General features: G+C 51.3%; 1 protein-coding gene across 2 annotated transcripts in view; it reads left to right on the top strand.

Moving 5' to 3' along the window:
- AGAP3 (ArfGAP with GTPase domain, ankyrin repeat and PH domain 3) overlaps positions 1-26,203 on the top strand; it is a 147,289-nt gene that overhangs the window by 96,070 nt on the left and 25,016 nt on the right. For both annotated transcript variants that reach the window (XM_080382758.1, XM_080382757.1), the window contains exon 11: positions 4,064-4,232. In XM_080382758.1, the coding sequence (XP_080238884.1) occupies positions 4,064-4,232 (169 nt within the window). The remainder of the gene's footprint in view (positions 1-4,063; positions 4,233-26,203) is intronic.

Raw genomic sequence — 26,203 nt, 5'->3', positions numbered from 1 at the left:
TGAGCCACTGAGCCTTTTAACCCTCCTGTCCTTACACTGGAAAGCCAGTCATTGCATTCCCTTGCCTTCGTTTGTGGGAGCATTGAGAACAGGCTTTTTTTCTTTCAGTCTTTGATCCCTGTACCATATTGTGGTTCTGCAGTTCCCTAACTTCATAACCCCGTTTTTGGTCTTTGTATAGAACCAAACTGGGAGGGAATGGCTGCTGCTACTGCCTGCTCTGCGTGTGTGCTCACACACGTGTGTGGGTTTATCACATTTCCATTGTAGACATCGTAGACCATTATTACAATCAGCTGTAGAGGCAGAGTAATTTCTGGGATGTTGTTTAACCGTCCTCAGATGCTGCTGCTACACACTAGGTTTCTCTCCTTTTTACACCATTTCTTCCTCAGGGGGTGATCTAGATTGATGTCACTTGCTTTCCTTACTTCACTTCTTCAGTGTTTCATTTCATTATTGTGTTGCCCCAAGCAAAAATCTGGTTTGCTTCTACCTGGTGCTACTGGTGATCCACACGGCCCCGTTGCTAAGGAAGGTACGAGATGGGCCTCTCCTCCCCTAGGTTTCACTGAAAGCTTTGAACCTTGCACCCAAGATAGGTAGTGTATTGCCCTATGTGTTTACCTAGGGCAAGGACTAATTATATGCAGGCCACAGAACGCAGAGCTGCTTGCTGCCCGGCTCTGACTTCTGCAAGGATGGGGGTCTGCACGCTCCCTCCGTGCCATTTGGGGATAAGAGCCACACCACCTACCATCGTGTCATATTTTTTATTGCAATGCTGACAAAGACTTTGGTGAGCAGCATGCTCACAGGATGACACAAGCAGGGCATGTTAGGGTTGCACAGCCTGGGTCACTAACAGAACCTGTGTTCCTGAGGAAGGGCACACACTGCTTTGTCACTTCCATTTGCAACAGCAGCTCTCAGGCCAGCAGGCACGTGGTGAGTTTAGCTGCCGGCAAGAACAAGTATGCAGATCCTCGGTCAAGGAGACACTCGGCATCCTGAAGTTCCTTTCCTGAGATGTGAAGTCTCAGCTTCAACCCTGCCTCACTCAGGTTGGGTCCAACTGCCTTGTGTCTGGAGGTGGCAGAATTCAGGGTGCAGCAGAGGTCCCTGAGGGCATGGCTGGGCACCATTCGAAGGGTTTTTTTCCAAGCCCCTGTCAGGATGTCCAAGCCCCAGAGCATTTTTTTGCTGCTTTTGTGTTCCCAATGGCATTTCTTGGCATTATTCAGGGCAATTCCTGCCTAGGCTTCTCTTCTCTTGCACCTCTGTTGTGTTTTCTCCCTGTCCCTCTTGGGATGGGTGTGGGTCCCCCAGGGATCAGCAGCCCTGTTGGTCTTCTTTTTCCTACAGCAGACTTATCTGCCCCAGATATGTCTGTGCCCCATTGGGTGGTTACTGGCTGGGTGATACTTCTGATTTTATAAACCAAAAACTTCCTGGCAGGGCTATTCATCTGCTTTTGGGTGTTTGTCACAGTCTGCTTCTGGATCTGTATCTTGACACCTCCAGCCTGACTTTGAAGTTTCCTCACTGGGAGTCAGGCTGAAACTGTGGGTTTACAGTCACAGGCTGACAGAGAGCACTCTGGTGAGCTGGGTCCAGCCCTGAAATCAAGTGTTCTGTGGATTCTCGGTGGAAGCGTATCTGCCTTGACTGTCAGCCTGGGCCAGTGCATGGGTCCTACAGAGCTGTGTGTTCCTGCTGTGAGGTGCCACCTTTGCCTCCTCTTTGGAGCAGTGAGTGGTTTCAGAGGTTTTGCATGCAGAATGGCTGGGGCTGGAGCAGTGGGCAGCAGCTCTTGCTGAAGGCGGGAGCGCCTGGGGGCCTGGTGTCTGGATTCAGCACAGCTTTCCTCCTTGCAACTATATTTTTCTTACCCTTCTGTGAGCGTGTTCAATTTCTATGAAGAGACCGGTGCGGCATCCTATCACTTTCCTAAAGCCTTGGAGACTAAATTCTTCTGCTCATGAGGAAGGCTTATGTGGTTCAGCCCAACTTCACTGGCCAGGCTGTTGTGCTGCACAGAGCTAGAGAGAAAGCATCTCCCATTTTGCAGCCAGTGGAGCCATTCACACAATCACCTTCTGTTAATTCTATCTGCAACATCAATTAAATTGTTTGTAGAAACTAATTGAATGTGGCTTAATCACACATCTTAATAGCTTTCCACGCTTTGAACTCGTTGTTAATTCCAGTAATAAAATGAAATGAGAGAACTGGCTGGGTAATTAGCGAGGAGGCTTGGGAAGAAATTGCTGTTTTATAGCATGTAATAAAAGCAGTGTGCTGGTGACCGCTCTCTCCGGCAGGCAGCCGGCTACCGCAGCAATTGTGCTGAGTTAGGGAAAATCCTTCAGCCCCTCTGAGATTCACTGCCCAGGGGTGCCACCAGGCTCCCACCCCACCAGGAACAACTTGGAGCAGTGTTTGGTTGGGCCGGTATCTCGGAATCGCCCAGGGCACTAAAAGCTGCGTGCATGTCATTTGAGGTCAAGTCACCCAGAAGCTGGAAGCCCAGAAGGGTGTGCTGCCACGCTGCCCTGTCTCTTGGGTTTGCCGTGCAGACTGGATGCCTGCCCAGGGGTCTGTGAAAAGACGAGCATTGAAACCAAGGTGCTGAGGTGCTGCTGCGAGGTTGTAACCCTTGCAGGTTAGTCACCTGAGACCACAGCATTGCACATACAGTGCCCATTCACCTGCTTCTTGGAGCCAAGGACTGGGAGAATGGTTGCTCTTTGCTCTTAAACTGATCTTGTTCTTGTCTTTATCTTCTTGGATATGGAAGCAGACGGGAACCAGCTCTGAGTTAATCTTTTTGGTGACCTCCTTGTGAACTGGAGCGAGCCCAAGCCTCCCTGCAGCAGCCACGGTCTCAGCCTGGACGGTTTCTGCCATTCCTCTCCCCATAGTAGTGCACACCCCCAGCGCAGAGAGCCGGGGGGATGCACGCACATCTTGATGCCTCCCAGGGTCCCTAGCTCAGCTTTCGATCACCCCTCCCTTGAGGTCTGCCCACCGGCAGGGCAGGGCAGTTCCCTTCCATGTGTCTCTGGAGATCACATGGATCAGTCACCTCCTGGGGGCAGGGGCCCAAGGAGGAGCCAGCCGTGTGGGAGGGGGTTAGGGGAGAGCTACAGTGCCCTGTGGAGCAGGGAAGGGGCAGAATACATGGGAAAGGATGCAGCTCTCAGGAGACGTGGAGGGCTGAAGCCTTTTTTGACTGAAAGTTGAGATGCTGTTAATAGACAGAGCAGAGTGATATTAACAGTCCACATGTGTAATTTTTGGTTGTATAGTAGTCTACCAGAAGAAATGGTGGAAGCACCAAGTTTTGAGTAATGTAAAGCTATGCAGGTGGATATACAAGGGACTTACCCTGAGCTGTGTTGTTCTGGGCTTGAGTTACCCTGGGTGTGACCTGAGAGGGAATTTCCAGGTATCCAATTACTTACACTGTGTACTATATTATTAGCTCTTACAGCTGAGTGCTGTGATTAAAAAGACAACGAATGACAGGGAAGAAGAACTGTCTGCCACCTAAGTGCTCTTTTGCTCCATCTAATCTCTGATCCCCAGCCAGGCTTTCACACATGGGCTTGTCGTGGCATCTGACTGCCCATGGCAACATCCCGATGCTATTCATATCAGAGCTGACTAGTTCTGGGCACTGAAAGTGAGACCTGGCACTTCTCCGGAGCCAGTTCTCAGGCACGAGCTAGTCATGGGAAGAAGGCAGGTTGGAGTCAAGGCGTGTTGTCAGAAAACAGTTGGCTGTGGACATGGGGGAAGTCGGAGGGTCTGGAATTTTCCTCCTCATCTGCACTCTCTAGCCCATCTGACTTGGGACTTCAGTATAGTGCAAGAGAAACCAGCATGTGGTGAGCTCCCAGCTCACCTCCCGGTTGCTGGCTGACCCTCTGTCTGTTAACCAGTTACCACGTGGATGAATGCATCTGGATTTTAGTTTAGGTTATGGGGCTGAGAGGAGAGCTGAGAGGGCTGGGCTGGGGCAGGGCTGATCCTGAACCACTCTGCCTCTCTGCTGTAGGATTACATGCAGAACATCCATGGGAAGGAAATCGATCTGCTGAGAACTACAGTGAAGGTACCGGGCAAGCGGCTACCCAGGGCAACAACAGCAGCAGCACCCAGCGCTAGCCCCAAAGCCAACGGGCTTGTGAAGGAGAGGAGCAGCACGCAGCTGACAGGAGGCACAGGTAAGGGGTGCTGTGGGTGCACAGATCTGGCGGCCGTCCTTCCCTCGGGTGCATCAGCAGTGCCTTGCTTCGCTGAGCTGGCAGCAAAAGCTGTTCTGAAGTTTCTTGCTTTCACCACTCTTGAGAGCGCCTTTGGTGGGTGTTGGCATTTCTCTGTGTGTCTCAGGTAAGCTCCTGTTGGGATTTTATGCTGGTTAGTGTCCAGGACAGAAGAAAGAGTTGAAGGGCTTTACCTAGTGATGTGAACTCCCTGAGAGGAAACAGTCGGGTCCAATGAGCTGCCCTGCGTGGGGGAAGCTGTTCCTCCGTAAACCAAAAGAAATCTCAACCAAGGATGTCCTTTTGATCCCTGGAAAGTTGTCTTCTGTTTCTTTCCTTTTCCGTGGCCCTCTTTTTCCTACTTGCTTTCCCCTGGAGAAACACTAATGTGAGGGGCTTGTTTTGTAATTATTATTCTTCTGTGTGCACATTCAAGCGGCGTAGCTGCCGCAGAGACTGGTGAGAGGAGGTGGGGTTGGGAGGCTCTCTGGATTCTCAGGGGTTCATGCCACACCGCTTACTGCTTCTCCTGCCACGGGAGGTATTTTGCCCTGCCTAGGGGAACTGCTGAACTCCGGGTTTTCCTGCCTGTTTCCCAGGGCACTGACATGCCTCTACTTTGTCCTCAGGGCTGGTATCCTTGGCCAGGGTGGGCAGTTTCCACACACATTCTTCCCAGGCAGCTGTTGGCAGCAGCCTGGTCCAGCAGGGTATGGGTACCTCCGCACTCTACAGGAACACAAGGGAGTGCTGATACTGCTGCTGCTAAGATAAACCCTTCGTAACCTGGTACTGTGCGCTGTGCCACCGAGGGTGAGCTTGGGTGGCCACGTATGTCCTCGTTTCTGTTCAGTCCTGCTGTGCATCCGGGTTGTGTCCTGCCGTCAGGGTGTTGTCGGCACCGTGCTTCACAGCTTTCTGGAGCTGAGGACTCGTGAGATGGGGTGCAGCTGGAGCAGACACCAGGAGCTGGCTGGGGTCCTCAGCGTCACAGATGACATGGGGAACACGGCATGCTGACATCGCTGTGTTCGCATGGTATCAAGTGTGAAATAATCAGCCTTTTGAACCCAAGCCGCTGTTTCTGTAGAGTCACCCTGCAGACCAGATAAACTGCCAGCGAATGATTGCAACTGCTGTCTTTTTTGACCAAGGATGCGGAACTCTGCCGGTGCTCTGCTGCAGCTCTCCGCCGCACACTGTCATTTCCCCGCCCCCGCTGTGCCCCCCAGCAGGCCCACCCCAGTGTGTAGCAATTCCTGCCCCTGGACAGAGGCACTTCACAGGCATGCATTTCTAGGGTGCTTTGTCTGAGCTCCCGGAGAAGGTTATCAGAGCTCTAGGAAGAATTCAAAAGCAAACCACAGAAAGGCTTGCGCCAGTGTCAAACCAAATGCTCGCATAACCCTGTATCCGGCTTTCAACAGTCATCTCAGTCCTGTTGGGCTCACAAGAGCAGATTGAGATGTGACTTGATTACTGATTACTGCTGCTTGGAAAAGCAGCACCTAGAAGTGAGCGCTGTGCAAGGACTTTCAGTCTGGTTCACAAAGCCTGAGGAGACGCAGTGCATGGAGGCTGAAGTTAGAACAATTTATACTTGAGAGGAGATGGAGTTTCCTAGCAGGGAGGGTAATTAAATGTTATAATAGTGTATCTGGAGAGGTAGTGGACTTAGCACTGCTTGAAGCCTTTAAAATGAGATTAGTTATCTTTCTACAAGATATGGTTTAATCCTGCTCACGTGTGCGTTGCCGCATACGTGTGTGTAGGAGACCAGACTGGAGGATACGACAGTCTTTTCTCGTGTAGAAATCTGTGAATTTGAGACCCTCGTGTCCAGCATCTTCTCTTGGGAGCCCTGAGCAGAATAGCGCTACTGTGCTACCCACAGCACATGCATCAGCATGGGGCTCGGTGTTAAGACAGCAACCAAGATTTTATGTGTCTTGGCTTTGGGTGGTTGTCTGCACTGGTCAGAAAGGTTTTTTCTCCTGGTACACAAATGGTAAGATGTTTTCTGAGGAATTTTTTCAACTCGCTCAGATGCCTCCGAGACTGATTGCAGCTGACGATGCAGTCGTCACGGTAAGTGCACTGACATGATAAAAAATCCTCTGAGGTGTCTCATTCATATCCCTGTGTAATGCAGAGTACTGGATTTGGGGTTGGTAAAGCATCTGCCCTGCTTCAAATTAGCAGGGACTTGGCAGTTTTGCTGCCTTTGGGGCTAGGGACGGGACTGTTGCTGGGGTCTGCTGGCCATCTCTCATCTAACACGTGCTTTTGGGCAGCTGGAGAGGGAGTACCTCAAAATCTGCACAGTGCACAAGTTCGTCTAACAGTGCACAAGTTAATCTTCAGAGGACAGGAGCTCTGGAGACCTGAAGGATTGCTGTCTTACACCAGGAGTGTCTGGGTAAAACTACACGGCCTGTGTTTAGAGTTCAAAACAGGTGGTCCATGGTTTTTTACTGACCCGAGTTCCGCCAAGGTGAGTGTGCTAACTAATGTCCACTATGTGCACAGTCCTTACCCAGGGTCAGGAAAAGAAGTAGTAGATAAAGGGGAGGAGGAGAAAAAAAAGATGAAATATCTCAGAGTGCCCTGTATTTGGTTAAAATACATGTATGCAGCACTCTGGTGATGATTCAAAATAACCCCCAAAGTAGGTACAGGCAGTACAGGCTGGAGCTAAATAAAGTAAGAACGGGAAAGGAACTTAGATTTGTGAAACCTGTGGGACTCTGAGCTCAATGGATGATTGTACCCCGGTACTTAAACCTTTAAAAAACGCAACTTTACTGTAGTCAGAGTTGGTTTTGTTTTAGATTGCATGTGTTTCCATTGTAAACCCTGTTCTCAGAGGCACAGAACCTTGTCAGGCTTTGCAGCTGCCTTATGTCCACCTAAGGCTTACCTTTTGTGGAACGTACATGCAGATGTGATGTTGTACGTGCCCAGGGAGGCTGTGTGGTCTCCCTCCTGAGGGGTAATCAAAAACTGTCCTGACGCAGCCTGGGGCAGTTGGCTGTGGGTGGCCCCACTGGAGCAGGGGTGGACAGGACAATCTCGAGGTCCCAGCCAGTCTCAGCTGTGCTGGGACTCTGTATTTGTTTTGTCAATACTGAAAATTTGTCTCCAAGAGCTGTAAAACTTCAGAGATTTGGTGCAGAAATTGTCTGAAAGCAGAAGGTTTGTCCTCAATTAGAAGCTTTCTTTTTTCTTTGTCCCTTGAAAAATATATTGGGATTTGATCAAAGTTTTGGAAGTTGGTTACTTGAAAGCACCTAATCTCCTCCTGGACTGTCAAGGGCTCCTGGCAGAGCAATCTCTGCTTTTCTTCACTTTCCAACTGTAATGTCCTCCTAACATTTATTCTTGTATGGAATTTTACTGGTAAAGAGACTGTCTGGAGATGGAAGAGTAGCTGAGATCAAGCCCAGGTTCTGTGAACAGGTTTAGAGCTAACTAAATGCAATAGCATTAGTACGACATACGTGTCTGAGCCCTAAATCAAGCCCTTCAGCATCAAGAGATCCTAAAGGGCAGGCGGCTGGCCGTGTCATCTCTGCCCACTCGCACTCCTGGCCCGTGTTGCTAGCAGTGGGCAGCGTGGGGTGTGGGGTGCCTGACCCAGTGGACCGGCCAGGGAAGCGAAGCCCCACGCCTGCACCTCCATGGGCTCGAGTATCGTGTTCTTCATCTGGGTCTTGGCGCAGGATTTGCTGGTTGTCCGTCATGCTCACTGTTCGTGTCCAGGAAGACCAAGAGAACACCTGGGAAATGCCAGCCAAGGAGAGCTTGTCCAGGAACATTTTGGGTATGCCTTCCAGAAGCCTTTCTCATATGCCCGTGTATTTCCGTGGCTCTTTCCTGCCACCTTCTTGTCCCCTGGGTTTTCTTTGGACACTTGTTGCGGACTACCACGGAACCACTTGGTGTCTGACATTATGGTTCAGCCATGCTGGCTGCAGAGCCTTTGGGCGTTCCTGACATGGTTCTGGCTTACGGCAAGGATTCTCCTGGAGAATGGCCTCGGGAGCAGTGCAGGCTGGCACACAGATTGGGTGCAGCTTTTGAGGAGAGCGAGTTACTGTGTGTAGGCAAAAGCTCAATTGTGCCACGGGGTCTTGACCAAGGGATGGTGTTCAGTGGTCTCCAGAGGGACCTGTCTGGCAGGTGGCCAGGGCACGGCTGCAGGCTGGCCTCCCCCGCTGGAGCAGCAAACCTTGTGCAAACAGTGCAGCCCTGTAGCTGGCACAGGTCAGGGGCCAGCCTGCACCCCGCAGGCCGCGAGAGGGGTCCACCCCAGCACATGCTGCTGTCCCACGCACTACCCCAGGCTGACACAGGCTTTTAAGTGAGGGCTCTGATGGTTTTTGTGTCCACTACAGAAGAATTCCTTTAGTGGAACAGATGTGGTCAGGACCGTGATGAAGTCATTTGTCTGTTCAAGCCACCGCTCCTTTGCCCGGGGCGGGAAGGTGTTGCATGTACGTGCTGCATCTTCTGCAGTCGTGGTCACAAAACTTCTTTGGGCCAAGCAATCTACATCAGGAAAAGGAGCGGCCTCACCTTGGGAGACGCGGGGAGGAAGGGGAATGTAACACTGGAAAGCTGCAAGCGTGGAGGGGAGGAACTTGCCTTCATGAGCACACCTGAACAAAACATCTCATCACTTAGAGGAGAATATATTGTGACTGATGGGCATGAAGGCTGAGAATACGTTAAAGTTATAAGCGATACATGATATAGGTATAAAGAGAGTAAATGCTTCTTATGTGTTACTCTTAATACAAAAAACAGTCCAAGAAGTGCTTTGAGGAGCAAAGGCACCGGTGCCTCAATAAGCCATCGGTACTGCACTGGCATGAAATGGGAGCGCAGGTGGGCCTGGCAGAAGGAGAGAGACACCAGGGACAGCTTAAGGTTACCCGGGGAAGCACGCGGCGGCAGAGAGGGCTGGCTGCCCGCTTCAGCGTATGGATTAGTTAGCGCTCTGATGGAGGGGGTGGCCATGCGGATGCTGAACTCCAGCTTTCAGAGCTAGATGGGGGTGCAGACATGAAGTGGTCTGGCTGACGGACACTAAGACAGCATTATGTGTTTTTACTCTCTGTAACAATTTCTTTCTGAACTTGAAAAGTCAGATGGTTTAGCACGGCTTAGTGAACCTTTATTTTACGGTAAGTCTTCCTTCTTGTTGAGGTGAGATGAACTAGGCTGGAAAATTCAGGGTGTATTGCATGGAGGTATCTAGTCAAAACAGAGCAGGAGGCACTGGCACTTGTGGTCAGCTGCACCCTGAGATGTGAGGAGGGTACGTCAAAGCAGGCGGGCAGCTCCTGGTGCTGCCTAAAGGCTCTGTGTAAAATGGGCACTACCTGGGGTCCACCTGGGGAGAAATCCTCCCTAGTTTGTGCTGGTTGGCACCTGCCAAACGCACCTGAAGCCGATGGACATGCATGTCCCCGTCCCGCCAGCCCCTTCTCCCTTCCTCCCCAGCCCGGGTGGGCTGTCCTGCCCCGTGGCCCCTGGGGGGTCCCTGCCTGGCTGGTGCCCAGTGTCCGTGGAACACCCAACCCCTTGGGCTGCATTGCAGCGTGTAGGCATGTGGCTCATGCTACAACTGTCCTGACAGATGCAGTCTTGGCATTTTCCAAGTTCTGTTTTCTTAACTTTATTTAAAAGATGCAGGTTTTTTCCCTTTAATACCTTTTTGAACACAGCTAAAAGACTGCCCTTCCTCGAAGAGCAGACTTGCTCTCTGTCCCGTGGCAGGTTTGGACCCTCACCCTGGCGAGGGGCTGGGGCAGCTGGACACCACTGCTCTCCAAGCAGCCGCCCGCGTGGGAGGCGGGAGGCTCCGCTGGCTGGGAAGAGGTGCACTGGGATGTAGGAATAAGGCACTTGTTCCAACAGCTGGTGGATGTGGCTCCTTTATTCCTGACCTCTGCTGTTCTGCCTGTGCTCTCCTATTCTGCTTGCTTCTTCCTGCTCCCAGCTGTTCTGCCTGCCTGCCTCTCCCCCAGCAGCTCCATCCCTTGCTCGCTTTGCCTCCTCCTCAGCACTGCTGGGACGCTGGTGATGGGCAGCCCAAGCATGGAAGATGCATCCCGGTGCTCTCATTCCCCAGAGCTGATACTGCAGCAGCACCAGGTGCCAGAAGAAGCAGTTATTCATGCTGCAAATCAGGCTGCATAGAAATAGGGACATATACTTACCCTGTTTGTGTCAAAGACTCCCAGAGACTGGGAAGAATCCATCTGTGCGTGTCTGTCTGCCTAATTTTCCACAACTAGAAATGAGACCACCAAAAGCACACAGGTTACTCAAAGCATCCCTGCATCTGGGTTGCTGGGTCAGATGTGTCCTAAAAGGACAGTGATACTTGATAAAGGACTTTTGAAACCACTAGTAGAAATTCTCCACAAGCGACAGGAACTGTGGAGACCCCTAAAGTCTCAAAGGAAGAGCACAAGTGGGTGCTGGCCTTTGGGGAAAGCTGAGAAAGAGTTCTTGGCAGTCACTTCTTGGTCTTGTGAATCTCTGGTCAGGTGGGAGTGCTGGCTGTGGTCCAGTGATGAAACGCCTGCATTATCCTGGGTTTTGGGACTGGAGCAGGGCAGGGCCACATGCTGGGCGCTCCAGTGGACCACAGCTGGAGCAGAGGTGCCCAGCAGTGCCCCAGGTGAGCTCTGGGCATGTTGCTTCACAAGGTGGCATGGGTCCCTGTTGGCCAGGCTGTGAGCAGCACCTTGCAGCATCTCCTGCGTGGGCAAACCCACGTGGTGGTTGGGTTGGAGAGGGCAGGGAAGGGATGTGCAGATCTCGCTACCAGAGCTTAAGGGTGCTGCTTTCTGGGTGTAAATTGGCTGTGAATATGGAGCCTGGAGATGTTTTCACTGCATGTGTGGCAGTGCTGGTTCAGGTGTCTCCTTCAGATCCCTGCAGGCCCTTATCCCACTGGAATATCACTTCTGTTGCACTCTTCTTCAGGGCTCCCCAGCTGTATCTTTGCTGTAGTTCAGCATACTCACCCTTTCTGCTTCTTTGCCCCATCTGTGTCTTGCTTGGTGTTTGTTTCTGGCTTGAAGAATGAGGGCAGCTCTTAGTGTAGACTGGATGAAAAGGAATTTTTTCAGTGGGGGAGGACAGATGGTAGGACAAGAAAAATACAGAGACAATGTCAGTCAGTGTGAGGGACCAGTCTTGGCGCAGCTATAGCCCTGAGTCTTGCTTTGCAGAGGTTTGTAGGGACTGGCTGCAAAGCAGTCAACACAGGGGGAAAGGGCGTGAAGCATATTGCCTGAAAATGTGGTATGTGATGCCTGTGCACGTACTGACATGCACACTTAACGTGGCCATGCACAGAGCACACGAGTCTATTCCTTGACACTGCATTGCGGCTGAGCAATGTAAAAGGAAGCCAAGCAGCTGAACGCTGGAAAACCTGAAGCTGAAGTGTAAGGAGAAATCAGCAGATTGCTGAGACTGTGTGGTTGTGAGCAGCTACACGGAGGCATAGCTGACAGCAGAAGGCTGGCTGATCTCACAGGCAGGAGCAGTGCAGATGCTCTACCTCAGCCAGCAGCACTGAGCCTAAGGCAGCCGTCCCAGCGAGGGTTTCTGGCCAGCGCTGCACAGGAGCCAGCCTGGGTGGCTCAGGGATGGGACTGAAGCACAGGGTGGGAGAGCCAGAGCACGGCCTTAGGGGAGGAGGTTGAAGGAGAAAGCTGTGCCTGTCTCGGTGGTGGCTTGGCAGCTTGCTGAGGACCGCAAGCCTCCTGAGGGATTTGTGCCAAGCCATGCGGGAGGGCTGCCCCGGAGTCTCTGTTGCAGAGTAGGACAAGCAGAAGGAGCCGAGTTGGTCTCAGCGCCGACATGGGAGCTTAAGCACTGGAGTCTTCCATGTGGGGCAAGAGTTGGAAGGGGCTGAGGCTGCTTGGTTGCCTTGGCCCTGAGCAGTCCACATGGTGTGACACGTGTCAGGGCAGGCTGCGTGGGAGCCCTTCTCCTGCTGCAGGGTTACCTCTGTAGCCAAAGAAGAGCATTTTCTTCAGCGTGTCTGTGGTGGTGGTGGAGGCACTGCCTGGTTTTGTCTGATGCTCACAATTGCTCTGAAGTGAGGAGGGTCCAGCCATCCCCTGGCTGAGCTGTGAGCGCCTGCGTTGGCGCACAGCGCTGCTGGCCATGCTCCTCGGGCACAGGCAGGAGAGCCCTCAGTGTGCGGTGCCCAGGCAGCTGCCCATGCCCCTTGGCTCTTGTGCCGGCTGGGGTGGTGGAGAGCCTGTGCTGGCCTCGGCCGTGCCACAAAGCACCTGGGACCCCAGCCTGGGCTGGAGGTGGTGCTGGGCTTCCAGGCGGCTGCAGGATTTTTGCTGGGCTTGTGCTGATGACTAGCAGCACGCTTGGCTGTTGTTCCTGGAGCAGGTAGCCCCGGAGTGTGTTTGCACCAGGCCGGCAGGAGGAGAGCATCGTGCTGGTGCCGGTGCTGCCTGGCCAGCGGTGCTGGGGGAGATTGCAGCAGCGGGCCCCCCCTCTGCCTGGCCCGGTGCATGTGCGCTGCCCCCCGATGCTCTGCCTCTGCAGAGTGAGGGATTGGCTCCCCCAGGCCGGGGTTGCTGAGCCTGCTGTGATCATGTCACGTCGGGCTCCGTCGATGTTAACATCTCATTATCTTTGTTACTGTAATTACATTATCCGCTGCTTTATGCAGAATTATTCTCCGAGGACTAATTGATGGATCCATGTTTAATTCATTAATCATTAGCATCAAATTCGACAATTACAGTGCACACTGATTGTGGAATTTCAAATGTAATGAGGGAAGAATTAACAAAGAAAAGGGAAAACCTGTTTCTCTGGCATACCGCTGCTCGCCATGGGGGACAATGACATTGAGGGAAGAAGAGGCAGCAGAGAGCAGGGTGACGCAGGTCATGGCAGACAGGAGGCTGGTGGGATCATCCTCTGCCTTTCTCCTGGTTGTGGCTGCTTAACGTGTTCTTTCAGGTCAGAGCAGGGTCATTGATCTCCTGTGAAAGAATGGATATTTGGGTAGAGGAGGAAAAGCTCAGCTCTCACTTGTGGAACAAAGTTGCCTTCCCCACCCTGCAAATAGCCTGTGGGTGCAGGAGCAGTGCATCTTACCTTGCTGTGGCAGGTTTCCAGGATTACGAAGACCATCCCCAGTGTACACATGTGCTCACACACTGCGGGGAAAGCCAGCTGGTCAAGGTATGGTGTCTTCAAAACGAACTTGCTGCTCCCATCGTTTGGCCAAAATCCCGTGGCTGGTCTGTTCCCTGCATGGTGCATAGGACCTGCTCTTAAAATCTGTGGCTACCTCTCGGTTTCAGCATTTCCTACTCTGGGGCAGGAATCCTCTTGTTGTTTTGGTGCCTGTGAACTAGTTAGAAAGAAAACCAGAGCAGTCTTTCCATTCCTGCCCCATCAGCCAGTGGACCTGCTCAGGACCAGGGTTGGTGCAATACCCCTGCACAGCTGTTTCAGTGCCAGATGTGGATACGCTTCTTCCCTCCCTTCAGACGTGCTACTGCAGGGTCTCGTTGTCTATGGAAATGGGCAGCTTCTGCTTCATCTTTCGGTGATCCTTGTCACTTTGCTCAGTCTGAGGATGTAGACAGGCTTTGCCTGGCACCTTGTGTTAAGTCAGTTAAATACCCGGGGACACTCAGTTTTCTATTGTCACCTTTGATGGAAAGGTTGGAACGGGCTGCCAGCTTGTGCCCATTCAGCTTCAGTGCAGTGCAGTGCAGTTCAATGTAAACAGAGGTTTCCAGCTTGCTTTTCCTGGCTACCGCAGCTCCCTTGGTGGCAAGCAGTTCTGCGGACAGTGGCAGCAGCAGCATCTTCCAAAGTGGCCAGGGTACGTGCACAGGGCCAAGAGATCCGCTTCCAGATGGGCTCCCATCACCTCCTGCCTCTCTGAGTGGGGCCACATGCTGCTGGCTGGGAGCCAGATGTTAAACCACCGCACGCCAGGATTTTGGCTAGCTCCCTTTGCTTTCTGTTGAGTCCACCTGGAAAAGTTCAATGTTAGTTGCTGCTGTTCAGCCAAGGGCCAAGAACTGGGATGGGGGGGATGCCAAATCTGAACGGAAGAGGGTGCGGGTCTGTGTGCAGTGTTTGCCGGTGCGGGACTTTTATCCTTCCCAATAATATGTTAAAGGGTTGTTTGTAGTCTGAAGATGAAGCAGAGATCAGAGATTTAGTAAAATTTATCTGTAATTAATATTTTGCATCATGAATCATGTATAAAATACTGCAAATTCATATGTATATTACAACTATTATAAATTCACTATAACATTCATATGGTAACATCTTACGAATGTTTATCTGGCTGCTTGAAGTAGGAGGATGAATCCAAATGGGAGGCTGGGAGCCATTGCATTCAAGGACTTGCACTGGGTAGAAGCTAGAAATTGTCAGGACTTCACAGGGGAGAGGAGTGCATTGGGAACTTGAAGGGATGACCTGAGGCAGGACAGTTCCAGCAAACCTTGGCACCCAGTTCTTGCAGAACTTCAGGCTCAGCTGAGCTCAGCACCGCTACAGACTTGACTTGGAGGCTGTGCCACCTGGCCATGGCTCCCTCGGCTGTGTGCCCAGGTGGAGCGCAGGCGGCACTGTCCACTTGATCCCAGTCCTGCATGCCCCTGTGAATCCCAGATGTGGGCCCGTTCTGAGCACAGGACCTCTCCCAGTGACTCCCATGGCAGGGTTGGCTAACGTAGGGTTAAACCCTCAGTTTGCCAAGGTGTTACCTGTGGTTGTGGGTCAGTCAGCATTGGCTGTTCCTGCACCACCTCTGACTGGCAAACTGGTGATTCCAGGATGAGTGTCCTCTCCCTGCTCAAGGGACCCAGTTGCCTGTAACATCTTTAGTGATTTACAGTATTCCATACACCGTAAAAGTGTTAATGTTCTGTGTGTTTTACGGAACTTTGGCTCATCCTCAGCTTTTGATAAATGCCACAGGGTCTCTGTGGATGTGCTAGTAGATGGCAGACCCAGGAGCGAGGTTCTTGCCAGCCGTGTCTCCGAGGCCTGGCCATCCTGCTGCCACCTTGTCAGCTCTCAGGCTCCAGGGTTATGCAGGGCTGTGACAACTCGAAGACTCAGGTTGTCTCTTCGGTTTTGTTAGGGACTCCTGGGGTGACTGGCAAACTGCCTCTCGTGGTCTCTCAGTTTTTCCGTATGCCCAACAAGAGTGGCTATGCACAGCGTTCCTGCTTCCCAGAGGGGCACAGCAGCCCTGACACTGCCGCGTCCTCCCTGCGGATCCCAGGGGCAAAGCACAGCACTGTGTTGTGCTTCCTAAGTTCTGAGCAAGGCCACAGTCACACAGTGTTATCAGGACGTGCCAGGTCTTGGTGGTGATAGTGATGGCAAACAGCCGAAGGATGAATGTGAAATAATCTGAGGAGCTCATAGGGCTGAACCCTGATTTTGTGACAACAGTAGTATTTATGGTCTTGCAACGTATTGCGTCCTTAGGTTTTACCATGGTTTTGTCTGCCTTTAGGCAGCCAGCTGGCTCACTCCAGCTTGTAGGTAGGCAGTGGAGTGATTTTTCCAGAATGAGTCTGTCCTTGTGGGAGGAAGGAAATGCTTTCTTCTAGGGGTGAAATCAGGTACACTGGGGTGTTTGAGATTTCTCTGGAGTGACGAAGGTGTGTACCAGTACCAGCTCTGAATTGGGGTGTGCTGTGGCGCATCGGCGGAAAGGGCTGGTCTGTTGGTTGTGGGTTGGAAAGGCATACTGAGCTGCTCCTCTGGGAGATCCTGTGCTCAGCGTGAGTGTGCGGAGCTGTTACAGAGTTGTGCAGATTGGATTGTGCGTGCACCAGCCAAGAGAGGAGAGATGTGGGAATCTCTGTGAGGCAGAGCAACAAGGAGCAACGCAGATGAAACCCCTTGCAGAAACCCACAGTTTGTACACAGTCCACAGCAGCTCCTCGCCTGCCAGTCCACATCCCTCCACGGTCTGTCCTCATTGCATCTGAGGGCCATTTTATCTGCACTTGAACCATTACGTGGAAGTACTGGTAGCCTATTCGGTCATACAAGACCACCATTACCATTGTATCATTTTCAGCTTCACTGGTGACTTTGCAGATGTTTGGAAAGACACTACCATTCTCATTCTCAGAGAGCTGATGACCCACCTACCTTGAGCATATTAAGTAGCTTCATCTATCGCTTGGTTTCCAAAGGGCTCGTGCTCCCCTTGTCAGAGCATGACTCCTCCGTGGAGCTGGTGAGCCAGGAATTGTGCTTGGGAGCAGAGTGGCGCGCTCCCACTGTTCCTAGGAGCCACAGAAGCTGTCACCAAGCCACGAAAATGAGGTTTCGCCTCCTGCCCAGTGGCTGGGGTTCTGTACAAGCATGGGGAGAAGGGCAGCACCTTCTTGCTTCAGACCTGCTCTTCTTCTTGTGGGCTTCCTTTGCCAGAAATCTGGATGCTGTTCTTCGTTTTGACCTGCCAGTTGTCAGAGGTTTGTGTCCAGAACCTGTTCTGTCTTGGTGCATCTTTTTTCGGAGAGCTGCTCAGCCATCCCTCTGCTTTGTATGTCCATCTTGCTGCTTGGGAGGTGTGAACGCTCAGCTCACTGAACTTCTAGGTTGGGCATCACAGACACACTTTAGAGTTTTCTCAAAAGAGCTTCTCTGGTGTGCAACAGACTGCTCTGGCTGTTTCTCTTTGGTTTTCACCTTCATCCACAGCTGCCTTCCAGCATATTCAACCCTTCTGCCTTTTGCCCTTCAGACCATGGCCGTGGCATGGCTCACAGGGCAGCAGTCGTGTTCTCCAGGAGTGTGCGGGGTAAGCATGCCACAATACAACTTGAGGCACTGACCTCAGGCTTCAGTCAGATGGCAGAGCATCGCTCTGGGGGGCTGCCGTCACCTGGCGCACCCCGTACCCAGGGGAGCTGCGGGACCTCCTCAGGTCTCTGCTCCACGCTGTCCTTCGGGGAGCGCAGCCTCAGTGGCTCCAGCACCCCACACGGTGTCTTGCCTCTAGCCACAGGGCACGAGCCCCGGTGCCCCTGTGAGAGGGACCTGCAGGCGCAGCCCGCGCTGTGAGGTGGCCGCTGGTGGTGCCTGGGGTGGGCTGCCCTCTGCCCACCCAGAGCTCCTGGTCCTCGGGCTGAGCATGCCAGGAGCAGCACGGGCAGCAGGGAGCTCGCGGGAGCCGTCGGAGCACGGGAGGGAGCTGCCAGTGCTTCCTCCCCTCCCTACCCCGACTCTCTCTGCCCTCCCTGATGGGAAACCAGAGATTGATTTTCTCCGACCCAACAGTATAATCACTAACCCTAATTAGAGATAATTACTTGGACTTGATACACTTATTACTTGCTAGAACACTAAAGGAGCTGTGCATTGCAGGGCTGAACAGGGAAAAGGGCCTCAGAGAAAGTGAGGAGGAGAGGAGCAGAGAGGAGAAAAGAACCAGGCAGACAGAACGCTGTGATGATCAGAACCCTGCCCAGGGACGATGGAGGTGCCGAGGGAAGCCAGATGGGCATGCGGCTTCGTCGCACAGGGGCAGCAAGCCAGACCCATCGGCTGCAGTTGTAGATGGAAGCATCCTGCATTTCTGAACATCTGGCTCTGGGTGTCTTGCACAGGGCACCTGGAAAAATGAAGAGGGTATACTTAGTAGCCACCTGTGAAAATCTCAGTATAAATAACATGCCCTACATTGCCAAGGAAGACTGGTGGTGGGGTAGCTGGTATTCTCCTGGGGTGGACTGAGGACCTTTTCCAGAAAACCATGCTTTCTCTTCCATTTGGACCGCGCTTGCGCTGCAAGAGGCAGAGGGGCAGCGGAGCAACTTCCTGCAGGCAACAAACTCGTGCTCTTTCTGCTGTCACCCTGTCTTCCTGCCAGCTCGTCCCTTCCCGAGCACAGGCTGCCGCTCCTGCCTTGATTCCCGCTTGCTGACCTCTCCTCCGCCACCCCACACTGCGGGCACGTGGGCCCGGTGCCTGGGGTCGTTGTTGTGCTGCTGGACAGTCAGGTGCCGCAGAGGAAGGTGCAAAACCCCTTTGCTAGCAGGCAAGTCGAGTCATCCCATTACGGGCTTGCTCCAAATAGAGCAGTGCTTGCCCTGTCCCCTCCAAGGAACCTGTGCAGAACTTTAAGCAGATCCATGGTCTCCCTGGGTATTGTGCACGCCGGCTGGTTGTGTTGCTGTATGCCTCTGGGCAAAGCACGCAGGGGTGTATAAAATGTTATGAGTGAATAGCTTTAGAAACAGGAGTTACGTAAGAAAATATAATACAATTCTAGCGTAAGCTGAATGGCCTTTTCGGTTGCCAGCATTCGTGAGCTGTGTGCAAATGCAGTTTTTTCATCATTGACTGCAATACTTGTCCAGATCCACAGTTTGCTTCTGCAGCAAACCCAGAAAGTTCTGAGTCTGTTTCCTTCCTTCCTGCAATTTTGTATTAGGCTTCCTGCTTCTGACTGTAAATGCAAATGGTGATTCGTATTGTTGCAACCTGTTGTGAGTGTCTGTCTCCCACCGTGGTCTTGCTGATCTCTTTTGGGCTTTTTGGCTACACAGAAACTTTTCTGGTTTGTATTTTAAACAGTATTACTTTATTATACATTATACATTACTTTCTGCAGTTGGTGATTTCAGGTTTCTACAGAGACTGTAAATGACACCTCTGGTTGTATTGACAGATCAGGAGAGAGATCCAAGACAAGGACCATCACGCACTCCCCTCTGCTCATTCCCAGTGCTTTGGTTTGCGTGTCTCAGAAACAGTTTCTGAAGTATTTCGTTATAATGTGTTGGAGAGGAAATTAGTTATTGTGGTAATAGTCACTGAAGAACTTCTAGCCAAGTGACACTAAAGCTTCCTCAGACTTTCTGAATCCTGCTCATTCAAACAATGCAGCCCCCATGGAGAATGCCATAGTTACCTTTGTCTAAGCAGATGAGAATGAATCACAAAACTACAGTTTAGTAGTGGCTTAGCTAAAAGTAACCTTGACTTTGTTGTACTGGTCTTCAGGCAGAGTAAAATTCAAATCAGAAATACAGAGTATTAAATACACACATGCACAGACACACACACAAAACTATAAATCTGAGCCAATTTCACAAAGCTGAAAGCAATTATGAGCCAGATCATTTGGGAGAAAGAACTTAAACAGAAAAAAAAAAAAAAAGTGAAGCATAATTAGGAGTTTTTAAAGAACATTTTACTGGATGCTAGAAAGTTAAAATCAAAAGGAAGGTTGCAGTGCTTTAAAATGTACAAATCTGGGTTAAGAGGAGATGTAAACTGTTCACTCTCTCTCTGCCCAGATAGTGAAGAATGCACAGGAACAAAAGCAAGTGGACGGGAGCAAGCTGTATTGTGCTAAAGTATTTTGTACATCTGTGTATCTGCATGTATACAAAAAGCAATAAAAATAACGGCAACATAATACAGTAATCAGTAAGTATTGAGCAGCAGTTGCAAGCCCCGGTAGGTAGTAGTTGGTAACGCCGGTGTGGTCCTGCATGGCCAGCTGGAACCACGGGTGGAGGCTCTCTCTGCCATTTAGCCCTTTGCCAGAGCTCTGCAGATGAACATCCGCCACGAGTGATTAATTATGAGCAGCCCTCAAAGTGACCCTTTTGGCTTTGTGGGAAGCATTCCGGCTCCTGACGTTCCCAGACTTGCTCTGGTTACAACCGCACAAAGGGTTTGTTTCATCGTTTTATCTGGGTTCATTGCTTTTGGGGAAACCATGCACCTTGTGCCTGGCCAGCTTCCCCAGACCACGCCGAGTACCGGTTGCATTTAGGGAAGGAGTTAAATGCATTTAGCAGAGTATGCTGTTGACTAAGAACTTGGAAATAAAGTCACCAGCAAGGTAAGAATACCGACACGCCACAGTTGCTGGGTGCAGCTCCCCACCACCTTCCCTGTGGGGACATCAGTGCCTCAGCTGAGGGGATGGCTGGCACTGCCATCCTGCTGCCTTTCTCCTCCAGGGAATTTTCTCTTTCCCTCTCTGTCTTGTAGCTGCTTCACTTGAAAAAAAGACAGCTCTTGCATCTTGGTTCCTCCTCCAACACAGATGCAGATGGAAGAGCCCACAGCAGTTCCTGGGTCCTCCCTGGTGCTTTTTCCCGTTCTGGTCTCAGTGGTGCAGCCTGGGAATGCAGCGGGGCCTCGGCTGCTGCTTGATGTGCTCTGACTTCACGCTCGTCCTGTACCTTGTACTTGGTGAGCTGCTGCTGAAGCGGCTTGCTTGTCCACAGCATCTTGGCCACCGTGTGACAGGATTTTCAGCCTGTGAATCATGAGAATAGTCACTGTTCGTATAGTTTACTGAGTTCCTAATCTTCAACTTTTACATGTTCCATGGAGACTCTACGTAACTTACAAATAAAAGTGATGGATTTAGTACCTGAAATTGATTTCTCAGCTCACCTTCCCCCTTCTTGGCTAGCGTCAGGAGCCTGCAGTACCGTGGTTGCACAAGAGGATACAGAAAAGGTAACCAGCAGAGTTAAAGACAGTGAAAGTTGGGTTTTTTCAAGTGTATTAGAAACTAATGAATCCTAAAACTAGCATTCGTTCCTTACTGTATAGAAATAGTAGAATGATTAATAAAGGAGGAAAAAAAAAAGTGTTCAGTGAGCACTTCTGTTTGGTGTCTGGGAAGACGCAAGGTGATGTATCTTATCACAGAACGATGAATTCTTCATCTTCCAACTGTAATTAGGAAGCATATTAAACAGCAGGTAGGAGATTTAGACATGTTTGAATCAGCACGTCTGAATTATTTAATTCAGGAATTCTAGAAGACATGGTCAAGGTCTTTCTGACATGTTGATGGTGACTGTCAATTTTGGGATGGAGAGGACTTCTAGAGGGCTGAAGTTCATGCATTTCATATGTCCACGGTACGAGAACGAAACCGATGATTGGAAAGGACTCAGAGAATACCTGTAAGAACAATGAAATGCTTGCAAATGCACCTTTTAGGGAATGATTCAAGGAGCTTGATTTGTTTAGTTTATCGGAGAAAAGGTTAAGAGATTATTTCAACACCATCTGTAAGTACCTGCATAGGAGCAAGAATTTGGTAATAGAGAGCTCTTTATCAGATAAAAATAAACCGAGATCCAATGACGGGTAGCAGAAGCAAGACAATTCAGACTAGAAATAAGGTGCAGTTTTCAACAGTGAGTGTAATTAACCACGGGAACTACTTATCAAGAGCTGCTGTGATTTCTCTGCCACTGACAATATTCTAATCAAGATTAGATTTTCTAAAAGATAGGCTGTAGTTCAGGCAGGAGTAAATTAGTGGAAGACCTATGGTGTAATTTTATGCTATGCAGAAAAGATCAGACAACCAGAGGGCTACTTCTGGCTGCTTCTGACTCCCTCTCCCCATGTGCTTTCACTGGCTCTCCTGGCGGATTCGCCTCTTCCCACACATCTCTGGCCACCCTCCCATGGCAGTGGAGCTGCGTGGTGAGCGGATGAGGTGTGCTGCAGCAGGCTGCACGGGCTCTGCGCAGTGCTCGGTGCGGGCACAGCTCAGGCTGGAGGGACACTGAGTGGTTGCGGCTGCCTGCGGTTCCTGGGCTGTCAGCGTGCTCTTTGTGCCTGGGGATTTTGCATCACTGTTCACAGGCTTCTGGGGTTTGTTGGGGTCCTGCTGACCCTGTACGTGGAGCTGGTCACCATCTGAACCAGAGATGAGTCTGCTGTGCCGGCTTGAGATGCCTTGGCTCATCTGGGTTGTGGCTAGGAGATGGGAGTATAAAACGGTAATGGTGTCATGGCCAGCTCTTCCCACCCTGCTGCTGGCAGCTTGGGTTTTCCTCCCTTCCACCCAGAGATGCCTGGACTACGCAGAGCTGTTTTTCCTGGCAGTTCGTACCCATTGTGGATTAGCTTCGGTAGGAGCTGGGGCGCTACAGAGGCACTTACCATGTGCATATGTCCAAAAACGCGCTCTCCAAATGCAGTGCTAAGAAAGGAGGACGATTCCCCAGTGTCAGAGCATCTGTGAGGCCCAGTGAAAGGCAATGGCTCCCACTGTGTGCAAGCTGGCAGATCTGATGGCCTTGCTCAGAAGCAGGGCTGGGAAACCTTGGTCGCCTGCAGTTTGGATTGGTGATTTCCCACAGGCATTCGCTGTTAGCGGAGCTGGGAAGGACATGTGTCATCCCAGGACATGCCCTGCCATGCCTGTGGGGCTGTGTAGGTGCTCGGCATTGTTGCCACCTCCCAAGGAGAACTTGGAAGTTAATGTCTTTCAAATGGCACGTCTCCATCCTGGTGCTCCTCGTTGATAAGAGCTAGCCTACGTGTTTTGGCCTTGTTGCTGGTAGGAATTGTTCAAGAGGAAGGGAGCAGCTATGTCCAGCAAAACAGCAGGCAGTGCTTTGTTCAGAAAACCAACCTGATGGAGACTCTTCTGGCTCTGGACCTGCTCCGGGGGTGGGGGCAGCTCTGGGAAAGGCAGCCGTGGGGTGCTCCCAGGACAGCTGCATTCCTGTGCACATGGCAGCTGACCGCCCATTGACGGAGAGTGGTGAATTATGTCTTTACGAGCGGGGATTTCACAGGCAGTCAGCTTAACCAGGCTCGCTGGCTCTCGCCTTCCCAGAAGAACTGGTTGGTTTCTCACAAGTGAGGAGTTTCCCACCAGCTGGAGGTGGATCCCCGTCCAGCGCACTCCACACAGCCCAGGAGCAGCATGCCAGGGTCCCAGAGCCGCCGCGGCTGCCCCACACACGCGGCTCTTGGGGGGCTGCAAGGCATGTTCCGGCGGCAGGCACCCGCAGAGTGCTTGAGCATCGGTGCACTACGGTGACCTGCAGTCATTCTGATTATTGCTTGGAATAAGTGATGATCGGTTGGCAACAAGTACCTTAGAGTTTTGGTTAATGGGTAGTGGTAACTGATGACTCTTCAGGACGTGGTTTGGCAGGCAGTGAATAGCATTAATCTGCAGCATGCTGTTGGCCTACGGCAGCACTAGAGAAAACAGGATTTGCTTTGTGCCAGGGTGTCCTCGCCCCGCCCTGGGGTGGCTTCATCACCGTCCCATGTTGTGCAGCTGGCAGTCTCTGCTGTGAGGTAGCCTGGTGGCAGCCCTCCTCCTGTGCCGGAGCAAGGCCTGGCACTCCAGAGAAAAGACCTGTGCTGTCCTTGGCCGTTAAAAAAGGGGGAATTTCCCAACTGCTGTCCAGCTTGTGCCTCTTCAAAATTCAGCATAGCCCTGTTCCACCAAAGGAACGTGGTTTCTTCCATGTTATAAAGGCAGGGTAGCAGCCCACGTTTGCCCCAGGGGAGCGGTCCTGAGGTGGGGGTGGGCAGTTGGGGGCTGCTCAGAAAAACATAATTGCAGGTAATTGCCTGGCTGTGCCCTCAGCTCCGCAGGGCCTCGGGGCAGTCACGGGGTGCGGGTGCTGGGGGATCTATCCCTTTGTGTTTCTGGGAGGTGGAGGAACCCAGAAGCAGTCTTAGCTGGGGTGGAGTATCCGGCCAGCCTCCTGCTTTCTCTAAAATCACCTGCCACTGCTGCCTCAGCCTGGGCTCGTGGTGGCTTCATACACGGGGAAGGAGCATGCTGGGATGTTCCAGCTGAGAAATGATGGAAGCATGAAGAGCTGAGGCCAAGCTGATGAGACCCAGTCTGCTGCTCGAGGAAGAGCAATGACCCCATCCAAGAGTAATTACGCTGTGCCAGAACATAGCTCCAGTGAAAGAACCAAGAGCGAAGCTCGCTCCAGACAGCAGCAGCTGGTTCAGAAGTCGGCACCTTCAGTTTTCATGGGAGCTGCAAACTTCTCCAAGGGTTTCCTCTGCTACCTTTGCCATGCCTGATAATCATGTCCAACTGAGCCATCCTGACCACAGTAGTGTGGAGATGCGCAGGCAGAGCAGAATTTAGCTGCCATCTGACCATCCTCCCATTGGCTGTATTTTAGTGTTGAATAAATCCAGCAAGAGACAGCCCTTCCTTTGAGTTCTCGCCAGGCAGGGTCTGAGGGTGTGCAGACACTTTGGTGTTGCAGGAAGATGAGCCTTTGGGACCCTGTCCCCTTTCTCAGGTTGAAATGGCAGTGTTCCTGGCTTCACGACATCAAACACAGCAAAGGGATTAGCCCAGGCCCATAATCACTGGTATCTGTCCTGTGTCTGTTGGCACACAGAGTGTAGCCATCTGTGCCACTGAGGCAGTCTCTGTCCCGTGCCCTGGCCAGCCTGCAGACACTCAATGCTCAGGACTTGCACATCCAGGAGATGTCAGGCATCACCAGGAGCTTGCTCAGAAATGGGTGTCGAAAGCTGGTGGTAGGAAGTAGTGCTGATGTGTCATGGCTTGGTTTCTCCAGTGCTGGTCAGGTTCTTGCATGTTGAAGAAGGAGAAAGAACTGGTCTTTTCCTCAGTGAAGTTGTCAAGAATGTAAGTATTTCTGTTACTCCTATTAAAAAAATGTATGTGCTTTGCTTAGCAGATCCATACACTTTGTACTGCTATTACTGGCAGTTGACAGTAGTTCAGGACTGCTGTCTGTGGGGAGCTGGGCGAATGGGATCAATAGGAATGGAAAGTCACCTTTGTCTTCTGTACCTGTTCCACCTTGAATTAGTTTTTTTCAAGGTGATGGGTTGTGCGTGAAGATCTAGGTGACGTATCACACCAGCTTTGTGCAGCAAGCGTGCGTGTTTCCCAGTTATGGAAGACATACTTCATCTTGCACATGTGGGATCACATTCAGCTTTCCAGCCTTGGTGGTGGTGTGGTTTGGTGATACTTGCAGAATTCCTTTTCCTCTGGTGTTCCCAGCCTAGTGCAGACATTCTTGTCACTGAGCTGCAATCCAGATCCCATAGACAGCAGTACATACTTTCCAGGGCTTTCTGAATCAGGCCCCTTAGTTCCAGAGTACATCTTTGCATTTTGTACTAAAATATTTTGTTGTGGTTTTGTTAGCTCACTTTTCAAAAGCATCTAGTCCTGCATGATGTCTTCATTGCCAAAATACTGGCAGTGCTTCCAGCTTAATGTCACCAGGAAATCTCACCAGAACCTGTGTATTATTTTGCCAAATTGCTGTTGAAAATGCTAAATTTATCCAAAGATTTGTCCAAGAATCCTGAAGTGACTCTGCAAATGCTTTCCTTCCCAGCCGATGGTACCCTTTTTTGTTAACTCACCTGAGTTATCCAGTTCCCTGTGCATCTGCACCTTACTGAAGACTTTTCCGTTTGCTTTGATCTGAGTGTTTTACTGAAGTGGCCAGGCTGCCTCACTTCACACTTAGAAAAATGATGGTCTGTTTTTCGGTGATTCTCCATTTACTGCCATGTTATCAGTTAGGCTTTACTTTAAAAGGCATCACAAAGCCTTGCCTGCTGGTGAGTAGACACTATCATGTCTACGTGAACTGTTTTTTTGGGGGTTTTGAGGAAGTAGTGGTTGGGAGAGCTTTGCTTGAGGGGCTGTAAGGCAGAGTCAGGGAGAGTTCAGTTCCTGGACGCTTTGGCTCAAAGAGGCAATTAGTATTTTACATATAGCCTTTTATTGACCTTTCACTTTGCTTGCCTCATTTAAAGGGAACATATCCAGCAACTGCCGGTGGTGCCACTCCCAAAGGGATGCAATTCCTGAGAGCTTGAGCCTTGCTGGGGCCACCTTGCAGGTCCCTGAGACAAGGTGGAGTGGCGCAGCCGAGAGGTCGGTGAGCCAGGGGCTGTGAGGACATTGCAACTGGGTGACTCCAGGCAGCTGGTGTAAAGTGCAGGGAGCTCCTGGAGAGGCTGCAGAGGCTGATAGAAGCTGTTCCTGGAACTCGTGGCAGCACCCTTTCATTTCAAAATGAAATTTGCAAATTGGCACCGCTTCACGGCAT

The sequence above is a fragment of the Falco punctatus genome (genome assembly GCF_963210335.1).
Source record: "Falco punctatus genome assembly, chromosome: 4".
NCBI lineage: Eukaryota > Metazoa > Chordata > Aves > Falconiformes > Falconidae > Falco > Falco punctatus.
Note: the sequence above shows the minus strand (reverse complement) of the source record. Positions and strands in the feature narration are given on the sequence as shown.